Source organism: Anabrus simplex, chromosome 10 (genome assembly GCF_040414725.1).
Source record: "Anabrus simplex isolate iqAnaSimp1 chromosome 10, ASM4041472v1, whole genome shotgun sequence".
In the NCBI taxonomy this organism is placed as follows: domain Eukaryota; kingdom Metazoa; phylum Arthropoda; class Insecta; order Orthoptera; family Tettigoniidae; genus Anabrus; species Anabrus simplex.
The window spans coordinates 24,364,796-24,388,068 of NC_090274.1; the positions used below are offsets into that span (position 1 = coordinate 24,364,796).

The 23,273-nt window shown below is 40.5% G+C and overlaps 1 protein-coding gene and 1 long non-coding RNA gene across 2 annotated transcripts in view; one reads left to right on the forward strand and one right to left on the reverse strand.

Moving 5' to 3' along the window:
- LOC136882094 (uncharacterized) overlaps window positions 1–23,273 on the forward strand; it is a 278,314-nt gene that overhangs the window by 28,774 nt on the left and 226,267 nt on the right. The gene's annotated exons all lie outside the window — the stretch shown is intronic.
- LOC136882216 (organic cation transporter protein) overlaps window positions 1–23,273 on the reverse strand; it is a 40,967-nt gene that overhangs the window by 3,728 nt on the left and 13,966 nt on the right. The window contains exons 6-8 of the mRNA XM_067154778.2: window positions 17,559–17,777; window positions 15,457–15,671; window positions 8,551–8,732 (exon numbers count right to left, since the gene is read on the reverse strand). Coding sequence (XP_067010879.2) covers window positions 8,551–8,732; window positions 15,457–15,671; window positions 17,559–17,777 — 616 coding nt within the window. The remainder of the gene's footprint in view (window positions 1–8,550; window positions 8,733–15,456; window positions 15,672–17,558; window positions 17,778–23,273) is intronic.

Genomic DNA, 23,273 nt, shown 5'->3' on the forward strand with positions numbered 1-23,273 from the left:
CCGTCTCTGTTTTTTCCCCAACTTTCATCCCTTTCGAACCACTCCTTCTTGGTGTTGCATTTGCTCTGTCAGTCAGTGTATATACCGGTATATATTGTAATTTGTTTTAATATTCTTCCTGTGTAGAAGAAGCGAAAATATGAAGGGGGAGTGATTTCCTGAGAGAAATATCGTGCACGCCAGAGGAGTCGTCAGTTTGGTGTTAATGGTCTTCTCTTCAGCATGCGAGAAACTGTATATCAATCCGTGGACTAAGTTCTTGCAATACTAGATATTTCACGTCAAGATCTCAAATTAAGAGAGCATCATTGTAGACTCCGTAGCCATCATCCACCATCATATTTATGTGAAGAAATAAGTAGAGGAAATAATTTAAAATAAATAAATTAGCCATATGAATCCCCTAAGGGCTATGGCCTCCTGCAATGCAGGGACAGTGCTCAGTTTAGCTCATCAGGTGAGCAGGTCCTGAAGAGCATTATTATATTGGTTAATCTGTAGTTTTTCATGATAACGTATTACCGCATATTGTACACTTGTGTAGTCTCACCCCCGAGTGAATGCAATTGTGTTTTTCTGGAACAACAATTCGCGAGAACGCACTGTTGCATTAATGACACGTGTACACTTTTATCCCAGGGAGGGTTCAGGTTGTTTCTAGGTAAAAGCGTTAACTTGCACTCTTCGTTCTTGGATAGCTTCTTCTCCGAATGTTGTAGACGTTTCTTGTAATTTCTTGACCTTATCCTCCGTTGAAATTCTCCTGACATACATTGCAAGTGCATATCCTCCTTCCACTATGTGTTACGTGATGAGTTATCAAATCACTACTGCATGCAAACGTCTGTCTGTTTGACATTCGTCTTGCTATTCTCCCGAGTGCACAGAAGATGACCATCACGGTATCCTCTTCGTCGAAGCGTACAGTTGTATGTTGTATTCTTCACCTCTGTCCTGAGAGCGTACTTCAACATATTTTACACTTGCTCGGCTTCTTTCCGCAGTGTACGTGAGGATGATAATTTTATATTCACCACTTCATAAAAACCTCTTTTTATCAATTTTACTGTATTATGCCGTAGTGATCAGAGAGGTGATCTCCAGGTCTCTTTGCGGAAGCGCACTGTTGCATATTTCACTGCTGCACAATATCTATAATATGTGTCTTGATCGACCTATGTTATCACAGGGCTTGAGCAAAGGTGTATCCCGTAAGGTCAGTGATCTCTGCACACAATTTTTCCCAGCTCTTTCCACTCTTGCCTTATCTTTGCTGTTCTTGTCTATTGTTTTCCTCCCCATCTCGCAAACCAGTCTGCCCATCTAGTTCTTTGCCTTCCCACGTTCCATCTTCCTTGTCTGGGATCCCACATTGTCATTTTGTAGGTCCATCGATTTTGCTCCAGTCTCGCTACATGTCCTCCCCATTTCCACTTTAGCTGATCGGCTGTCGTCAGAGCGTCTTTCATGCCGGTTCTCCTTCGTATATCTTTGTTCCGTATTCTGTCTCTCAATGAGACCTGGAGTATTTTTCTTTCCATTTTGCGCTGGCATATCTGGATCATTTTCCTTTGTTTTAGTGTTAGCGCCCAGGTTTGGCATCCATATAGTAGGACTGGTATCACACATTTTTCTAGGACTTCAGCTTTAAGGGTGAGTTTCTGAGTCTTGTCTGTCAGTATGAACTTTAGAGACCAGAACCTCTTCCATGCTTGTCCTATTCGCCGTTTGACCTCTTTTTCTGAACAGTTTGAGAATGATATGTTCTGGCCAAGGTATACACATTCCTTTACGTCTTCCAGTATTTCTCCGTTTACGCTAACTGGAGTTTCCAGTGCATTAGTCATCAATTTTATTTTTCTTGGATTCATTGTCAGGCCTGCTTCTTTGCTGATGTTGTCTAATTCTATTATCATTTGTTCTAGCTCCGTTGCCGACTCTGCCACCAATACGATGTCGTCTGCAAATCGTAAGTGCGTTAGTCTTGCTCTATCTATTTTGATGCCGTATTTGTTTTCCCAATCTAGTTTTCTGAACTGATTCTCCAGTAAGCACGTGAATAATTTTGGTGAGAGAGGGTCCCCTTGCTTAACTCCTCTTTCTATCTTGATGTTCTTTCCTTCTCTTTCTGTTTTTATTCTGGCCTCGCTGCCTTCGTAGAGTTTATCCAGGAGTCTGATGTATTTGTTCTGGATCCCTTGTTTGCTCAGTGCTTCTAAAACGTATTCCCGTTCCACGGAGTCGAATGCTTTACTGTAGTCCACAAATGCTATATATACATGCAGATTGAATTCTTGTGTTTTCTCGATCAGTTGATTCACTGCTTGTAGGTGGTCTGATGTACTGTAATTTGTTCTAAATCCTGCTTGTGTCACTGGTTGTTGTTCATCTAGTGTCTTCGCCATTCTCTTAGTTAGGATCTTCATGAAGAGTTTGTAAAGATTTAGAATTAGGTTGATAGGTCTGTAGTTATTGATATCGTCTTTGGCTCCTTTTTTGTGCAGAAGTATGATGGTGCTTTGTTTCCACTCCCTTGGTATGTCTTCTGATTTGAGTATCATGTTAAATAGCGTAGTGATGAATGGGGTTATGTCTTCTTCACCCCATTTCAGGAATTCATTGTAGATTCCATCTTCCCCTGGGGATTTTGCATTCTTTGCTTCCCTTATGGCTGCTCTTACTTCACTGGGAAGAATGGGTGGTATTCCTTCCTCAATGTCCTCTTTTGGCGTCTTATGACACTGTGTGCCATTTTGGGAATTACTTGTATATAATTTCCTGTAGAATTCTGTCGCTTGTGTCACTATCTGTTCTCTCTTGGCTTGTCTTTTACCATTACTGTCTTTCACTCCCAGTATCCAATGTTTGTCCGGAGTTAATTCCTTTCGAATCTTCTTCATTGATTTTGTATTTTCCATGATTTCTTTGACTACTTCCGTGTTGTGGTCTCTGATGTCTTTTCGGATTTCCCTTTTTGTTTGTTTATTGATTTTTGTATATTCCAGCTTTGTGCGCTCATTTTCTTTGGCTTGTGGTTTCAGACGTTCTCTTTCTTCGATCAGTCTTTTAGTACTATCCTTTAATTTTATTCTATTTCTTCTTCTGTTTCCCGGTGTTGAAGATTGCTTGACTGAGAGGGATATGCAGTTTACGAGCTCTGTATAATATTGTTGTGCCTTCTGGTCTGTTTGTTGACTAAGCTTTTGGAGGTTGTGTTGTAGTGCTTTTGTGTATTCTGTTCGATCTGTACTTTCGGGGTTTGGGGTCGTCTTGTTGAAGTAGCGTCTCTTTTCCTTCTTTATTCTCATTTTAAGTCAGACCATTCTGTGGTCTGTATCGAATTTTAGACCATTGATTACTTGGATGTCTTTTACAACTTCTAGGCTATTAGCTAGGATGTAGTCTACTTCATTTTTGGTTTTTACATTCGGAGCGATCCACGTCCATTTACTTTCCGGGTGTTTCTTGTAGAAGGTGTTTACAATTTTTAATCTTTGTCCTAGTGCAAACTGTATGAGTCTGTCTCCCCTTTCATTTCTTGTTTCATATCCATAAAGTCCCATGGGTTCTTCGTCTTCGTATTCCTTTTTCCCTACTTTGCTGTTGAAGTCACCAATTACGAATGTTCGGTGTGCTTTGTAGTCTGTTAGAGTGTCTTCTAGAAGCGTGTAGAATTCTTCGATCTCTTCTTCTGTGCTTGCCTCTGTGGGTGCGTATACCTGGATTATTGTGATTTTGATGTTTGTTATTTTTAGGGATAATACCATGATCCTCTCTGAGATTCCTCTTATTTCCTGTATATTCTGTTTCAAATGGCTTTTAATTATGAAACCTACGCCTTTTTGTCATCTTGTTTCTCCTATGTAGCTAAAAATGTTGCCATTTTCTTTTTCTATTATATCTTCGCCGTATTGTCTGACTTCGCTGAGGCCCAGAATATCGAATTTTTATGTTCTTGAGTGCATTTTGGAGTTCCAGTTCCTTGTCTTCAGTTCTTAGGGTTCTAATGTTCAACGTAGCTAGTATTAATTCGTCCTGGTTGCGTGTTGACTGTTTGTGCTCTAAGGTTTGCAATTTTACTTTCCCCCGTTTTTTTTTTAAATTCATATCATTCCAGTGTATCCACTGGCTGTTCAGCATTATTTTCTGGTAACCCACCCTCACATCACTGTTACCCTTGTCCCTTTCTTCCTTAGCTTTCTGTCTGAGTGATGCCTGGATTGCTCTCTCATTTCTGGTGAGGTCATCATCTATGTAGATATCTTGTCCCCTTAGTCTGTGTTTGTTTTTGACAATTTTTAATTTGTCAGAAAAGTGTTCAAAACTGACCTTCACTATCCCTCTATTATTTTTGTCCTTGCCCACGTAGGTTGTATTACTTGCTGTCACTCCTGCTTCTACTCTGTCTATTATTTTATTGATTTTGTCCTTCAGTTCGTCTTTTCTGCCTTCTTCACAAGATAGTTCTTTGCTCTTGATCACTATGTTGTTTCTCTTTTCTCTTTTTGCCCTCTGTTCTTCTCGTTCTTCTAGAATATTTATTCTTTCTGTTAGTGCGTTTATCTTTTCTTGTGTTTTGTTGTTTGCATGGGTGATTTTCTGTTCTAAGGCATCGTTTACTTTTTCATAGTATTCATCCCTTTTTCCGATTTCGTTCTTTATGCGTAAAATTTCTTCTCTTGTTTCTTGTTGGAAGTCTTCACTTTGTTTTCTCAGATTTCTTAATTCTAATAATATTTCAGCAAACATACCCTTAATATCATTTCCTTGATCTTGTATGTTGACTGCGGAATCCTCTTCTCCAGAGCTTTCCGAGAGTGGTATTTTATTGATACTTCCTTTGTGTTTTGTGTTTTTAGTTGCAGGTTGTGTTTTGGGCGGCATGTTGTCTTGTTTGTGTTTTAGGTATTTTGTGAGATGATCTTGTTATCCTTTTGTCTTCTCGTGAGGCTTTGGTGTATGTTTAAAGTTATCCTTTAGGCGTGATAGCTTTCCTATTCCTTGGCGACATCCTCAGTTCTTGTTGGTAACAAGTTTTCACGGATGTGATGTTCTAGTCTAAGTGTGTGGTCTGCAATTGGTCTCCCTTTGCTGTCTTACTTTTGACTTGACTTCACCTCTACCACAGCAACGTGTTTTCTCTGACTTATGAAAGTCCTTTTTGTTTATTTTGGGATTATCTGACTTCTTTGCAGTTTTTCTCGGACACCATGCCTGTAGGTACTAACCGTATCGTAACTGCCGGCGCCGAACAACAGTCTACATTCGCAGACTAGCCACTAATACTTATATCACTTGTATCACTTACGGGATATTCAACAATAATTACCACTGTAAATTTTACCTGGAGTCGAAGTCTGGGTAGCGCATGTTGGCATTTAGATATCGCAATCAGTTTATCTTGATCTCACACCAGGGGATGTCAGTACATTTAGCACCATTTAAATCCATTTCAGTTCTAAGGGAGTTGGATTTTAAGCGCGTTGTGCGTCGTTGCTCATATACGTTAAATATCGTGTAAATAAAGCTGAACGTCCCTACACACAATACCTAACGACTGCCGTTTAATTTTCTTTTACGCTGACGATGTACAGTTCCCTGTCAAAGTATGCGATAAGCTGCAAGCTTTGTCTAACCTCACTGATGGGATTCTACCATACCTCAGCATAACTGTGCATAGATTGGGTAGTTATTTACTTCATTCTCCACTCGCCACCAATTGTACATCAGATTTTTACCACATGGCACATTGACATCTGTAACTACGTCCAATCCACTGGCCTTACCTGAAGAAATCCCCAATTTTCCAGAGCAGTACTTTCACACGTTCATTACCGCCATTATTAAACGCACAATATAGGCCCTGTTAAATACTACTACTACTACTACTACTACTACTACTACTACTACTACTACTACTACTACTACTACTAATTGTAACCCTCAAAAACTAAAGTAAAAATAACCTGGCATTAAATAATTATGATTATCAGCGATGCAAGGGCGTTTGGAAAACCGTTCCTATTAAGTTATTGTCAGCGCTGATCGAACAATAATTTACCTTTTATCAAATATGAATTAAAATGTATTCACAACAGATGGTCAATGTTGATTGATTTTTAGTGCCTCTTGTGGCAGACCTAAATCAAACCCCATGGCACAACAGCTCTGAAGGGCCATAGCCTACCAAGTGACCGCTTCTCAGCCCAAAGGTCTGCAGATTAAGAGGTGTTGTGTGGTCAGCAAGACAAATCCTCTCAGCCGTTATTCTTGGCTTTCTAGACTCTGGTCGTCATCTCATAGTCAGATAGTTCCACAATTGTAATCATGTAGGCTGAGTGGACCTCAAACCAGCCCTCAGATCCAGGTAAAAATCCCTGACCTGGCCGGGAAACTAACCCGGGATCATCAGATAAGAGGCAGGCATGTTACCCCTACACCCAAGGGGCTCTGTCTCTTGTGGCAGCTAGATGAAAATCTAACAGATCATTTTGTAAATAAATGTTCCTTCTCTCTCTCTGTATATATATATATATATATATATATACAACTATTCTTTATTACAGTAACTCTCTGTGGGTGGAGGCAGCAGAATACATCCACAGTATTCTCTGCCTCATAAGAGGCAACTAAAAAGGGCTCTCAATTTGGGAGTGTGGGTTGGTGACCACGGGCCCCTTTAGCTGAGTCCTGGCATTGCTTCCACTTGTGCCAGGTTCCTCACTTTTATCTATCCAATCCTCCGTCGGTCAACCCTTGTTCTTTTCCGATCTCGGGATTATTAGGTGCCAAGGGCTAAGGAGTCTTTCATTTTCATGCCCTTCGTGGCTGTTGTCTTTCTTTGGCCGATACCTGCATTTTTCAAAGTGACAGATCTCTTCCCTTTTATTTCTCCCTGAGTAGTGTTATATAGAGGATGGTTACCGGGTTGTACTTTCCCTTAAAACAATAATCATCACCAGCACCACCACCACCACTTTATTACATTATTCAGTTCATGTGTTAAATGTAGAAGCTGGAAAGTTGTCCATAGTAGGTTATATATATTTGTACAGTACGTAGGAAAAATGAAGTCTAACTATAACCTGGAATGTACAATGAATCGTCAGTTACATCACTGGGAAATTCTGATGTGCCATCTGTTCATGGGGAGGTGAGTCTATTGACTGGAGGTCTGTATAAGACTGGGTTTGGCACAGTCCAGGATCTACTTATTATTGGTTATTTGTTATGAAATGTCTGTCTTCTATGGGCTAAAAATGGTAAAGTATAACAAAGGTGATCTGAATCAGGACACCATGTGTTGGCGGAACAATCTCTGAAAATTGTATATGTGACCTATTGTGTGGAAAGGGACCTAAATATGAGCAAGTAATCTACCTGTTCAATACACAAAATTTTGTACATTGCTCATATACAAAGTGGTTCCTGTAAGGGCCCTCCCTGGATATAGCCGGAGTGGAGTCCACTGCAGACACTAAAGTGAGCCTGAAATTCTAGCTTGTGTTCTTGGTTCATGTCCATGGCAGGCCTTGCTTAGGAATTTTAGGCACAACAGAATAAGGTCTAGAAATGCAGCACCGGACGAGTTGGCCGTGCGGTTAGGGGCGCACGGCTGTAAGCTTGCATCTGGGAGATATTGGGTTCGAACCCCGCTGTTGGCAGCCCTGAAGATGGTTTTCCAAAAAACTCTTCATGGTTAAACATACATTCAATATTTAAGTGTTATGGTATACTTTGTCAGATTTTGGCAGCCTATCATTGTAGGAAGTAAAAATAAATAAAATAATAAGGGACCTAAAGTCGGATTTTTCATTTTTGAGATTTTTATGGTTTTAAAATTGGCATAAGATACTGAATATTGAAAAGAATAGCACCACGGACCACATAACGTATATTGGAGATATTGTGCATAGTGTGGAAATCTTTCATATTCTTTTTTAAGTTGTTTTTCTGGTTTTGGAATGTTTGATGATTTTCCCATCATCACTTTCGATTTGTATTTATTTTTAGATATAAACTTACTTGTTCAAAATCATATTTTCACTGAGAAGGCCCTGATTTGAGGCAAAACTTTTATGGATGTTCATGTTTTGGCAGCCTATCCAAAATCTGTAATGTTTTCACTGACTTTCATTATGTTTAAGCTCAAAATAACAACCTCTCTTATATAGGGGAAAAGGAAAATGCACCTCAAACTCTCTTAATCTACTGATAGTCATCAATCGTGATCTGAAATCAACAATTCCTTCCAACTCCTTGGTTGAATGGTCAGTTTAGTGGCCTTCACTTTAGAGGGCCCCAAGCATGAAATCCCAGCCGGGTTGGAGAATGTAATGTTAAATTGTTAATCTATTTAGCTTGGGAACTGAGTGTTTGTGCTGTCCCAAAATCCCTGCAACTCACAGAGCACACACAACATTATTGCCCTCAACAATAACACACATTTTCCCATACACCACCGCCCACCTTCGTCGGAGGGCTGCACCAGACCAGCAATAGCCATACAGTATTATTATCAATTATCTTCGCGGCACAGACGGTACTCACCAGCAGATTGATGTAGGGTGCCATCATGCCTCCGATGCGAGCACACGTGGCACTGGCTCCTATTCCTACATTACGAACCACTGTGGGAAACAGCTCAGCTGAAAACATGTAGATGGTGGTGAAGGAAGCTGTGATGGCCATTTTTCCTATCATCACAAACATTATGGTCAGCCAGGTCATGTCTGAAAAAGAATTTAAGTGTGTAAGCGATCTTTTTATTATTCTAATGTGTTCTTACCTCAGTAATAAAGAATACCCAATGCATATTTGGCATTGAAGAATAAGCATTACCAATTAATAATGCTACTTTTTTTCTAATGACAAGTACACTGATAAATACAACGGGCCTCACGAATGAGCTGGCCAACCAGTCCACAAGCCCCAGCAGAGTGGCAGCTTGCTCACACACCTTGTGACCTTGGCTTACTTTTGTACGTTCCTCAGTTCACTGAAGCTTGTGTTGAGTTTGGAAGTGATTTGAGTGTTTATATGTTACAAGTCTTTGGATTATATGTTTTACAGTAATAATGCCTGGAGATAAGTACACATTACAACAATGGATTTTTATGTACAATTTGTATGTGATTACATTATCTTGCAGGGAAACTGATGGCGATTTTCATTATAATTTCCAAATGTAAATAAATTTAGGGAAATGAGTTTGATTCTCGGTAAGAAGTGAAGATTAAAGCTGCGCATGCTTACCGAGGAGAAAGTAGTCAAATTTGGAGAATGATTAGACATTCTCCTGAAAAAAAAAAAAAAAAAAACCTGTGTGACAGCTATCACTAGGAATCACAATTTCTCGGAGCTCACTGTGGCAAGCTACCAAACTCGAAAAATTGAAATCGTACAAGATAACGATTGTTCTTGAATTGCTATAATGTGTTAATAAGATTCTAGTGCATTTCTGTAACTGGATGTTATAATAATAATAATAATTTCGTGTGGCTATTTCTAGCCGAGTGCAGCCCTTGTAAGGCAGACCCTCCGATGAGGGTGGGCGGCATCTGCCATGTGTAGGTAACTGCGTGTTATTGTGGTGGAGGATAGTGTTATGTGTGGTGTGTGAGTTGCAGGGATGTTGGAGACAGCACAAACACCCAACCCCCGGCCCATTGGAATTAACCAATGAAGGTTAAAATCCCCGACCCGGCCGGGAATCGAACCCGGGACCCTCTGAACCGAAGGCCAGTACGCTGACCATTCAGCCAACGAGTCGGACAAACTGGATGTTGAGGAATGTTGATGATGGAGTAATTGATCCACATTTAATAATCTTCTCTGATGAAGTAGGATTCCATTTACATGGCCCTGTTTCGATGCAGAATAACCAGTGGTGCAGCTCAGAGAAACATGATTAAGTGCAGGGAACCCCATTACATGATGAGAAAATCGGAGTACGGTGCGCGGTAATTGCATACAGGATAATGGGACCGATATTTTTTGCAGATATCGTTAATGCAGAACTTTACAGGAATAACGTACACCATTCTTTAAACAACTAACTGATATTGAGTGTTAATTGGGATATTTCTGGTAAGACTGCTGTCACACATACAGTTGCTGAGTCATTGCATTTTCAAACAGACTTTCAACACATTAGTATGATGAGGCCGTAAAAATTAAAATTCATTAAATTTTATTGGGGAAATTTTTGAAGATAGGGTAGTTAGTAGGAGGTTATAGCCAGCACATCATGTGTATAGGTAAAACCTCCACACATTAGAAGAACTGGAAGGGTATAGGGGAGAGAAATTAACTCTATTTTGAAATCTGAACTGATGCGCGTGAAAGAAAATTTTGTAAAAAGGTGCCAGAGTTGTGAGAAAGGACATTTCTAACATCTCTTGTGATTTCTGTCGGTCAGAACGTGTACCATTGGCACAATGCCCATCCTTCCAATTATGCAGGAAGAATGCTACTGTTGATTTGGCCTGTTTGACTTCACTGTAATTTCCCTGCTAGGGAGCCCACAATCATGCCCTTATCGAAGTCCAATAACTCTGAACCTCATGCCATCTTCTTATCAACTGGTTCTCATATGTCTTGAAGCATATGCTGGTGACAAAAGTTGACTGACCTACTAAATTACCAGCCATCATGGGTGTTTCGCTTGTGGCATACATGTGCCTCAAATGAAACATCAGGGCATATAGAAACACTCTGGTAGCAAAAACTATTAAACCTTGAAGATTATGTACACATATTTTACAGTTATATAGATTGAGCTTGTTGCTCTGCACAACAATGTTCACTCGCCTTCATGGCTTCTCAAGTAAAACTCGGTAACTTTTAAATAATAATATTATTTGCTTTACGTCCCACTAACTACTTTTACGGTCTTCGGAGACGCCGAGGTGCCGGAATTTAGTCCCACAGGAGTTCTTTTATGTGCCAGTAAATCTACCGACATGAGGCTGTCGTATTTGAGCACCTTCAAATACCACTGGACTGAGCCAGGATCGAACCTGCCAAGTTGGGGTTAGAAGGCCAGCGCCTTAACCGTCTGAGCCACTCAGCCCGGCAAGTAACTTCTAGTGAAACCCTGCAAGAAATGTGAATTTTGAATAACTCCCTCCTGCCCTTTTGTCCCTAGTATTGCAAGACCAGTAGTTTTCTAATCTCTACAGGGGAGAGTTTCATCATGAGTCAATCGAAGTGAAGATTGCCCAATGTTGCTGAATGGGGACCAGAGGTCATTTCTCGCCTGGCTCTCAGGGGAGACGTTTGCGTTAAGCCAGCATTGAAGTGCCCTAGCTCTGTATTTTGTCCATCACTTTGCACGCCTTGGCAACACTGTGGCCTAAATAGCCAGTGCCGCCGGCTCTTGTACACTGAGTTTTCCTCTGTGTTGAGTGTGAGAATTTCGCTGACATCTTTGTTACAATACGATATGTTATCCTATTAGAAATATACTCTTTCTGCGTATTAAGTAATGGCAAGTGCTCAAAACAGTTGTTCATATTGAAGGGAGAGAGATAGCAACAGCACGTTCACTGTGTACTCTCTCACTCTCACCCTGCTCTCTATCGCACGAATGAGCTGTGATTAGCTGTTCAAATCTTGATGGTTGAAAAAATCTTCACCGCCAGAATGTTCGCCAGTAGGACAGGAGAGGTGGTGGTATACAATTTTTAATACTTCATTGGATACCAAAAGCCTGGATTCACTTCCAAACCTCTCTGCAGTGTTCATATGAAGTGAGGACGAATGACGCAGTTGATGGAGACATTAGGGCTTGAGCATACCCCCTGGTGACAGGAATAGATTGTGTGCTGACACTGGGTTTCACCCTCTCCCTGCCTCATTATCACAGGTCGTTCATGGGCGTTAACTGGAAAGACTTGCACCAAGCTTCCCCGGAGGCCACATGATGACATATCAACAAAAACGGAACTACATCAGTTAACTTCCAGGCTAAATTGTCTCTGCTATAGAATGATGACACGAAGGAAGTTGGCCGTGTGGTTGGGGTCGCGGTAGCTGTTAACTGTAACTTTAAAGCTTATCAGTCTGTCAATCACACAAATTAAAATGTAATATATAACAATGTAACATACGTGTAAAAAAAAAATATATATATATATATATATATAATATACAGTATATAGAAACTATTAAACAAAGAATGACATGTTTCGCCTATAAGATTCTATCAAATCACTTTAAACCATGTGCATATGTGTACAATATTGTTTACATTGCACAAACTAGTCAATGATTATGAATTGGTGATGTTATGGAAAAATTTGTACAAATCATGAATGTATTAGTCCTCTACTGTCACTTTAATAAATTTGGAAATTTTTTAATACGTACGTATCTTAGCCCCTGTTGTCCGTTATCTTTTGCAACTGTATTTGGATAGCTGTGAGCTTGCATTCGGGAGAAGGTGGGTTCAAACCCCACTGTTGGTAGCCCTGAAGATGGTTTTCTGTGGTTTCCCCACTTTTACACCAGTCAAATGCTGGGGTTGTACGTTAATTAAGGCCACGGCCGCTTCCTTCCCACTCCTAGCCCTCTCCTATCTCATTGTCGCCATAAGACCTATCTGTGTAGGTGTGACGTAAAGCAAATTATAAAAAAGAAAGAAAAAAAGAAAAGAATGATGACAGCGTTCAGTATAAAATGTTACCACATTACTGAAGAGATCAAGATATGAAAGGAATGCGACAGAAGGTTGTCCTCTTTCCCATCCTTTCTAAGTTATATCCTCAAGATACTTTTTTAATTTCCCTTGATGAAGTTGATAAAGGTATCCGTTGTAGCGGCCTTATTGAACTGCGTGCCATGCCTACATCTACAGTCAACACAGAAGAGTGCAGTGCTGGATAATGACGTCACACCAATTTTCAATATAAATTGGCATGCAGGATGAGCTGCAAAACATTGCTGTATGCCAACCTGTCTACAAGGGTATCCCCTATTTGAAAATGTGGTCTGGACAGGTGGACTGACACAGGTCGTGAGGTTTCACCACTGTGCACGCAAGCGTAACCTTGGAAGGAGACATTCCCATCCTCTTTCTCACTGTAGTCTTCTTTGCTTTCAGCATTCTCGTGACATATTCTATGTCCCATTATACATTGTACAGAAGGACTTAATTCCTTACTCTTGATTTCGTGTGCTTTAAGATAGGGCTTCCCTCATATTTGTGTTCTGGCAACGAGAATATTATTGTGACTTAAAGCACACTCAGGAACTGACAACAGTCATTCCCACTAATAAGCACCGTTTTGTAAATAATGTACATAGTTAATTTTCATGGTCACCAGCGAGAACAACCTTTAGTTTCAGTGCAATTTAAAGTGAATGAATATTATTGTAAACTGGTGTCCGGCTCCATGGCTAAATGGTTAGCGTGCTGGCCTTTGGTCACAGGGGTCCCGGGTTCGATTCCCGGCAGGGTCGGGAATTTTAACCATCATTGGTTAATTTCACTGGCACTGGGGCTGGGTGTATGTGTCGTCTTCATCATCATTTCATCCTCATCACGACGCGCAGGTCACCTACGAGTGTCAAATCGAAAGACCTGCACCTGGCGAGCTGAACATGTCCTCGGACACTCCCGGCACTAAAAGCCATACGCCATTTCATTGTAAACTGGTGAATCAATAAAAATAAGTTTGTGTTTGTACAGTTGTTTGTTTTTGTACACAACAGTATCAATATTATTGGAAAGCAAAGAAATACCATCGCTATGTGGATGAGACCATGATACTTGTTGACAGTTTAGAAGGCCTATAATCTTTTTTGAATAGAATCAGCAAAGTAAGCCTTAAAATAAACACTCAGAAAATCACCAGTGTTGTTATTACCGTAGATGGACACACTACTGAAAGCGTGTCCCATTCAATTACCTAGGATGTTGGCTAACACAAGAATGGGATCTAGATGGGCAAATTAAGAATTGGCGTTGCAAGAAGTGTGTTTCTGAAATTAAAACATGTTGTCCACGAACCTACTATGCTGGCGTAGCCGGGGGAGAGGTGATATTCCCATGTGGCGCGTCCCAGTTGGCAGATAGGGGGGTCCTAACCGGCTTGCCGGTGGACTTGAGGGAAATAAAATAGCTCTCGCGGACCAAACACATAACCCCCTGTGGGTGGGGGACGCAGACGAAGAATGTATGTATGTTCAGTCCGTCAGCGATACCGCTGGTGGGATCCTCAACAGCTCTGCCATCAGCTGTCATAGATGGCCTAGGCATCACTGAAGAGGCGTAGTAGGGAAATGAGGAGTGAGGTAGTTTCCCGTTGCTTTCCTCACCGAGCCAGAGTTGCTATTACATATCAGTCTGCCAAGCCCACTGAAATGCATACACCAACTGACCCTATGAGCAACATTTTCACACCATTCATAGCAGGGACTGGCTGCATAAGGATTGGCATTACTAGCATCGCTCATACCTCAGTCACTTTCATATTGTCAAAGCCAAGGATAAGACAGAGACAGATCTATGATAGGTTTGCGTTGCCTGTCAATGGTGCTGCAATGTGCGAAACACAGCAGGTCTGTAATACATGTGTGAATTTCATTACCTGTGAGTAGTACCATAATGTGTGTCTACGCTATTCTTGATTAGTACCGTAACATGACAAATACCATGGTTCTATTTTTCTAATGATAAGTACCATTATGAGGGGCCGATGACTTGGATTTTGGACTCCTTTTGACTACAAGCATCGTAGATTCAGTATCGTACTATAGAAGCAGTCCCTTGGTCAGTATTACTATTGTTTTACGCCAGCTTCTGTGCATGTGAGGCACTGTGGGACGGTTCCACTGATCGTTTTAAATTCATGTCCATCCATTCATTCTTCGTCCTCATGTTTTGAATTGTGGTCAGTGGAGGATTTTGGGTTTTTAATTTGTCATTTCAGTTCGTCTCATTTCGTACCATCAGGGGCCGATGACGTAGATGTTATGCCCCTTTTAAATAACAAGCATCAATCATCAATCAAAACATCTTGTGTGGAACTGTGATCCCTGATTTGAAACTCATTGACATTTCGTAAATTGTTGTGTATTATCAGTGCTGCTTTACAATGTCAAATGATAAGGACACGGAATGCTTCATCAGTAAACAGATACAGGCCTTTCAAATGTGAACATATTGTAGAATGTTTTAGGTCTCATAGATATAACACATCACCAATGAGGAAGTACTCCATCGTGTTGCAAAATCCCTTGCAAAATACAGGAAAGTAACCTATTTCAACCACATCCTCAAAAATAACAAATACAACCTGATGCAACAGATCATAACAGGCAAGATAGAAGGGAATGTAGGCAGAGATTATCCTAGATGCAGAACATTCATCACCCATGATATAACAACACAAAATAGTAAAAATTACTCTACATTGGTCGCCAACATTCTGGAGGAGGAGGAGAACTTACCCACTGGAACAGCCAATGTTAGAAGTAGTGCAACTCCTCCGATGATCAAGGAACCAGACTGTATGATTTTTCGTCCCCATCGGTTAAGGGTAAGCAGAATTAGTATGTTTGCCGGGAACTCAACCGCTCCGGCTATCACAAAGATGATGTATGCATTGCCTGCCAGATTGGAAGTGTTCCATGACAAACCATAGTATGTACAGCTGTTGACGAACCTGTTGGCAGTTAGTAAGATGCATTAATATTTGAATTGATGGTATGTCTGATGGCTACTGTTAGTGTTCAGTGGAAACCATCGACAATCAAACCTTGGGCATGAAATGGGTGGCCAACGAATTAGGATTGTTTAGATTTTAAGTACTACTTATACAGGACTTTCAAATTAAAATGCTACTGGCAGCAGAGAGCTCTTAGTAAGCAAGTTCCTCCCAGTTGACATAGTAAATTGTCTTCGGGAACGGACTGTTTGGGAAGTGTAATTAGTTGACACTTGGCCCACTTAGTGGCAGGTGTTAACTGTGTTGACCGGAAGCTCATTATAAGGTCTCTGTGGCTGGCCGTACTTTATTTTGAAAACCCTGAATTTTCCAAGCTTACAACTTACTTTCTAGTCTATTTTACTTTTAACAAACAAAGGTATTTTCGTTGAGTATTTAGTCTTTACGATTGCATTGTACTTGAAAAAGACTTTCAGCCTACTAGATTGTGTTGAGTACATACAGGACAAGTCTCTCCTCTGTGGCAAAACACAGGCAAGTAACTAGGGTGATGATAAGGAGGATAATAAGCCAAAAAGTATGGTGCAGTACACTACTACAAATTACAGTTTATCAAAGTCAGAGGAGAACTGGCATCATGTTATATTGCCTCCTTTGAGTGAATCAGGTCTACTCATGCTTGGCTAGTGCAGAATCTACCACTTCATTGTTTCTCGCTGGTCCAGCATAGAGCATGTTACACAAAGCGCCCTCATCAACAGTCCGCCCACAGATTACATACGAGTAGGTCTTGTATATAAGGAATACATTTCATTATGGTCCATATTGACGATTGATCACTACCAAAACGGGGTATAGGTGGACCTTCCTATACCCTCTTTTGATAAGTTTTCATACACGTGCACTGTTCATACTTACATGTTAATTGCACATGTTATGGGAGTTACTTTTTTTTTTTTCTTTTTTTTTTTTTACAAGTTGCTTTAGGTCTTATGATGACGATGGTACAGGAAAGGGCTAGGAGCGGGAAGGAAGTGGCCATGGCCTTAATTAAAGTACAGCCCCAGCACTTACCTGGTGTGAAAATGGGAAACCATGGAAAACCATCCTCAGGGCTGCCGACAGTGGGGTTCGAACCCACTACCTCCCAAATACTGGATACTGGCCGCACTTAAGCGACTGCAGCTATCGAGTTCAGTATGAGAGTTAATAGCTGGCCCCGTGGTGTAGGGGAAGCATGCCTGCCTCTCAGCCGGAGACCTTGGGTTCGATTCCCAGCCTGGCCAGGGATTTTTACCTGGATCTGAGGAGTGGTTCGATGTCCACTCAGCCTACGTGATTATATTTGAGTAGCTATCTGATGGTGAGATAGCGGGCCGCAGTCTAGAAAGGATTCGCCATGCTGACCACATGACACCTCATAATCTGCAGGCTTTCAGGCTGAACAGCGGTCGCTTGGTAGGCCAAGGCTTTTCGGGGCTGTTGCGCCATGGGGTTTGGTTTATGAAAGTTACTAAGGACTGACAGTTTCTCTAGCATCGTCAGGTGCTGGCCTGGATGTGCAGTTGTTGTCCTATCAGCCTAGTCATAGTACAAGAACGGTAGTGAATTGGACTATAAACCTTGACTTTGTTATCTTCCTTACCACCCCATTGCTGTTTGCCATGGAGGAAGGACTTATTGTATATATTTCTGAAGAGATGTTAAGTGCAGAACAAAAATAGCCAACCAGACATCAGTGGAACCAAACCCTCAACCTTGGTATTTCCTGTCTGATGCTCTCCCTATTGAGCTTTAGATTTAGTGTGCCTGATTGGCATTTGGTGCTGTGAAACTTGATCTTTCATCGAATCAAAACTTATATGTAAAAGAGGTCCATCTTACCAGATATAGAAGAGGATGAGAGAGTTTTTGCGCATGTTTGGCCAACGTAACAGGTCGAACACAGATGATTTGTAGTCTTGGTTTTGTGGCTGAAGGATGTCCTCCATGGTGCTTTCTGGAATGTTTACCTTGTTCCATTTCGCGACTTTAAGGAGTAAGCTGCGAGCCTCGTCCACTTTTCCTTTCGTGATCAGCCAACGTGGCGACTCAGGAATTACCCTGTTGGACATGATATTGTAATCACCTTAAGTAATAGCAATGAACAAAAAAGTGACTTATCAGTTAATGTATCAAAAGGTAGGAACACACAATAGAATAAATCAATGACAGACTAGCATTGGAAGAGGGAGCAATGAGGACTAACATGGAAATATATAAGGACAAAGACAATCTCCACATCTTCAAATAGATAGGCTCTTCCCTCCCAGATCTTCTTAGCCACCAGCGAGCTCGCTTCTACCTGCCACCTTCATGAGGAGGGCAAGTATCTACACTCATCTTCAGTCTTGATGTGGGAAGCGTTGGATGGGTAGAAAGCTAGGTAGGCTGAGAAGACGAAAAGAGACAAAAGATAAAGATGAATGCAGGTGGTAAAAGGCTACAAACCAGGACAGACACAGAAGGAGAAAAAGTACCCAACGGGTACAAATAAAGGACACAATGAAGTCATAAGAAAGATTAGAACACAAACAGGAAAAAGGGGGTTATTATATGCCAGTAAATATGATATGCAGTATGGCTTGTACATTGATATAACCATCCATATTAATAGCTAAGATCTAATTGAAGTCATACATTTTAAATACGTGGTCTTGTGATGGCAAGACACTGAAGTGCTGAGTAATTGGAGAATACTTGTCCACTTCAAGGAAAACAAAACATTAAAAAGAAATCCATAGTTGATAAGAGTGACACTGTATGGTTCAGAATGCTGACCTGCTTCATTAGGAGGGTGGGTATCAGCACTCTTTGAGGGATCATCTTGACAGATCTTCCATCTTGATGTGGGAAGTGTGGGATAAGAGAAATGTCAGGCAAACATAAGAAAAGGAAGGGGGCATGAGATAAAGCTTAATACTGTTGGTAAAAGACTAGGCATATTAGCAGAAACAAGATTGTTGGGGACTGAGAAAAAATGAATATGTAATAGTTGGCACGGATTAGGAGAGCGCAGTGTGTGAAGATGTGGAGACTGTCCTATTTTTGTACTTTCATTTTTGTTCTTTTATTCTCTTCCTGCTGTTCCCTCCTCCTCTACTGACCTGTCATTGTATACATCCTATTATGTGTTCTTTTCATGCTTCTCTCTCTATATATGAGATGCTTGTACTCTACTTAGATTCTTCTCATAAATCCGTTTGGAAGTGGTAGAAGAAAATTGCAAGACCCTAAAGAGTATTATCCTGTTGAACATGGGTACAGTAGTTACATGCTGGAGGATTGTAGTTACAGTAAACTGATGAACATTTAGAGAATGCTGGCAACAGATGGCGTGGTACCATTCACTTCGTTATGCAATGTCCATCCTTGCATCAGATAGTAACGTGCGTGCCTGGACACTTGAATATCGTTTATGTGTGGAGCAGTCAGATTATAGCCATGAAATCAAAGTTTATAATTTTCATGTTCTGTATTGATGACAATATAATTGTAGACAAATGAGGTAATCCATCTAATCAATACAATATAAAAATAGTACTTCAGTTTATTTTAATCATAGCACTAGTTTCAGTCTATTGGTATTAGGCCATCATCAGCCATAAGATATTAAAACACTGGCCATAGATATAACAAAAATAGATAACATATTACTTCAAAATAGTTCTGATCCAGTATTCAGTATCCACTAAAATAAGTTGCTGTCTTGAGGATATAACAGAACAGTTGAACATTTTTATGATCTGTTAGTATACTTCAATAAATATAAATCAGTGTTTTGAAGATGTATGAAAAAAATTTTTTTGATCACTTGTATACAATTAAAAGCAATTGGTGAAAAATTAAGATAGAATAGCTTGATGTTAAATTAGATCGTAGTTGATTATGTTTTTTAAGTGTATGTATTTATTACATAGTAACACTTTCTCAATTTAGAAGTTGCCTAAATGACAAAGTATAACCAATACCAACTGATATTGTGTAACAGAGAAAAATACATAGACGTCTATTGAAAGCAAATTACCGAAGGTGGTTTCTTAAAATACTTATTGACGATTTCATGGCAGAAAGTCCAATATCAATACTCAAGGATTTTGGCAGGTGGAATGCCGTGCAAAACTCAACGAATTTTCTAGGTATGGTGCCCCTACTCCCGATTAGCAAGCCCATGACTTTGATCTTTTTAGCTTGTATTCTTCCTTTTGAAAAGGAACTGTGGATTCGTATAATTTCTTCTTCTCACGATCAGTCAACCTGACGATAGGTTGACTCACGGAGTATTCGAAGCAGTCGGTTGGATCGATTATATATCCTACATTGTTGTCTTTGTAAGCAATTACAGCGATCCTTCGAGTGCTTCCATTCTTTGCCAAACCAAGGATCTCTCCATGGACAGTGAATCCGGTTCTTCTGAGAGCCTGGGCGATGGTAGTTCTTATTTGATGATTCCTAGCAATGCACAGAGTTGTGGCTGATGATGGCCTAATATTGATAGGCTAAAACTATAGCCATGACTTGAAGATAGTTGTGTGCCCCTGTTGTGCAATTATAGCTGTTTGAGAGGGCTCGCATTGGGAGTCTTTGCAAGACAGGATGGACATATCAGCGGATTGATGCACACATTGATTATGATGCATCTCTAGTTTAGCAGAGTTATCAACAATGGTTCATTGAATAGACCTACCCCTATAAACCAGGTTGGGGATAGCTGCATAGTACAGACTATGTCGAGGTCAGTGTATTGTTAACATCACTGGCAGACTGTAATATATCTTCAGTAGAGTTCTGAGGGAATGTGGCACTAGCACACGTACCATTGGGAACTATCTGCTTGCAGCAGGACTGTGACAGTTAATGTCTTTTGCCCTGCTTTCTCTTCTATCACAACACTGTCATCCACCCCTCCTGTGGTTTCGGGCAAGGATCACCTAGAGAATGGAATGGCATTGTGTTGTGTTTAATGATGGGAGCAGGTTTTGCCTCCATGCAACAGATGGCTATTTATGTGCTTGACGTCAGTCTTGTGGGCATCATCTTCCTGAGTGTATTCCCCCCCGGTGTACAGGTCCAGTTTGTGGCATTATGGTGTGGTGCACATAAGCTTCAATTCCGTTTCACCTTTCGGTGTGTATGGAGGGTTCATTAAAAAGTGCCCTCTACATTCAGCTCATTATTCGACCTGTCCTACTGCCTTTTCTCCAACAGGAAGGTAATGTACTGTTTCAGCAGGATAATGTTCATGCACACACTGCTACATACATGGTGTTCATCAGCTGCCTTAGCCGGTACAATCCCCAGACCTCTGTCGCATTGAACATGCTTGGGATGTGATTGGTGACTTCTGACCCAGTCTATACAGTCAACCATTCACCTTTCACAGTTGCAAAAATAAGGTGCGAGAGGCTTGGAACACTATTCTGCAGGATGATATTCATCACCTTTATGATCATCTCCATGTGAGAATATTATGATATTATCTTCATTTTGATCCATATTGATACAATTGCAATTACAATATAATAAGAGAAAGGATCCACCTAATCAGTATATAATTTATTCTGTGATTAATTATATGTCATAGTATGGTGTGGGACTAGTTTCGACCAATTATTGAACATTTTCAGCCACTCATAGTAAAATATTGACCAAGTATTAATCATATTATATACAAACAGTGATGAGACAAATATCTAAAAACATTTTTGTGCACATTTTAAGGTTTTTAAGATTTTAACATCATATATCACCATATGTTTCTGGGGAGGAGGGCCTCAACCCTGACATGGCGTGTCCCATATGGCTGATAGGGAATGTTCCTGTAGGTATACAGGACAGGTGTGAATATGGCTTAGCCAAATAAACACCCACAGATCAACTGAGGCGAAAAGGACTACAGTCAACGGTCTCGATGGCGGAAGAGGATATTTCCCAACGGGTGAGAAGGTGGAAGAACTGGCTCTACGGCTAACAACCATAGTTCTAACCATGGACAGAGTAATCTGTCCCACCAAGCATTACCATGAGGTAACACTATGTGTGATGAAAACACTTTCAAGAAAAACCACCCCAGGTGGTACCCAGCAATGGAAATCCACGTTGCGGCGCAAACAAGCCTTCGGATTCTGGGGAGCTTGTACCAAGATGGAGTCGGAGCCATCTGGTAGCCAGACTGATGACGTGCTAACGACAAACACGACTCACCAAAAACAAATTTTATGGGCAAAGAAACATCCCTATTTTGGAACTATCAACATACAGACTCTACTTCAGACAGGGAAATTAAAACGGACTTTGGATGAAATGGAAAATCAGAATATCCTAATACTAGCAGTGCAAGAGACATGTTTTACTGATATTAATACGTTTGATTCAGAAAATTACAGAATCCTTAAGGGTAAACCTGGATGGAAACTTGGCACAGCATTTTGTGTAAACAAATGAGTTATTGACTCCATAATGGACTTCTCTTCTCTTTCTGACACTCTCTCCACTCTAACACTGAAGTGTGCAAACGAAAGATACACATTATTCATTGCATACGCCCCCATAAATGAAGACAACAGAAAAAATCCTGATAAGGTGGAAAATATTCTGGGATCAATTGAAGAATGAATTGCTAAAGACACCGAGCAATCGTGTCAAAATTCTGATGGGTGATTTCAACGTGCAGGTCAGGAAAGAACGTCAGTTCCAAAAAATAGTAGGTGGTTATCCAGGTCACACCAGAACAAATACGAATGGGAAGAGACTTTTTGACTTATGTGAGACTTTTGATCTTAAATTAATGTCCACGTACTTCAAAAGACTGCCAAGGAAAAGAAAACGTGGTGCGCTCCATGGAAAGACCTAGGTGAATATCAACTGGACCATGTTGCAATTTCAAGGAGAAACACTAAAGAAATTATGAATATGGTAGTACAGAAAGGAGCCAATCTTGACAGTGATCGCTTCTTGACCTGCATAAAATTCAAGCTGTTACCGCTAAACAAGAAGAGTCCCTCTCCAAATGTGTCAATAAAAGTAAACCACGAAAACTTCAAGAAAACAGAAATGAATTTCAAAGACATATGCGGGAGAAGAAAATGGGGACTTGCAAGGATATTCGAGAGAATATGGCAAATATAGCTAAGGATGTTGCACCATTGCGATGAACTCACAAACACTGATGGTGGACCACAGACTGTGATGTAGCAATTGACAGGAGAGCTGCAGCCTATAAAACATGGTACGCAGATAAAACAGAAGATAAATTTGAGACTTACAAAGAGGTATGCAAACAGACAGCAAAGACCCTCCGGCAAGCCAAAAGGAACCAAATATCTGAAGAAATCCGAAGTATTGACGCGGAATTTACGAAGGACAATACTACAACCTTTCACAGGACCTTTAAAGAGCACATAAATGGATATCAACCATCTGCCATGGGATTTTGAAGGGAAGATGGAAAATGAGCTGTGAATAAGAATGAAAATTGTGAGATATTGGCTACATATTTTGAGAAACTGTTGAACTGTGAAAAACCTTAAAAATAAATGTCCAAAAGAGGATCCAAAGTAA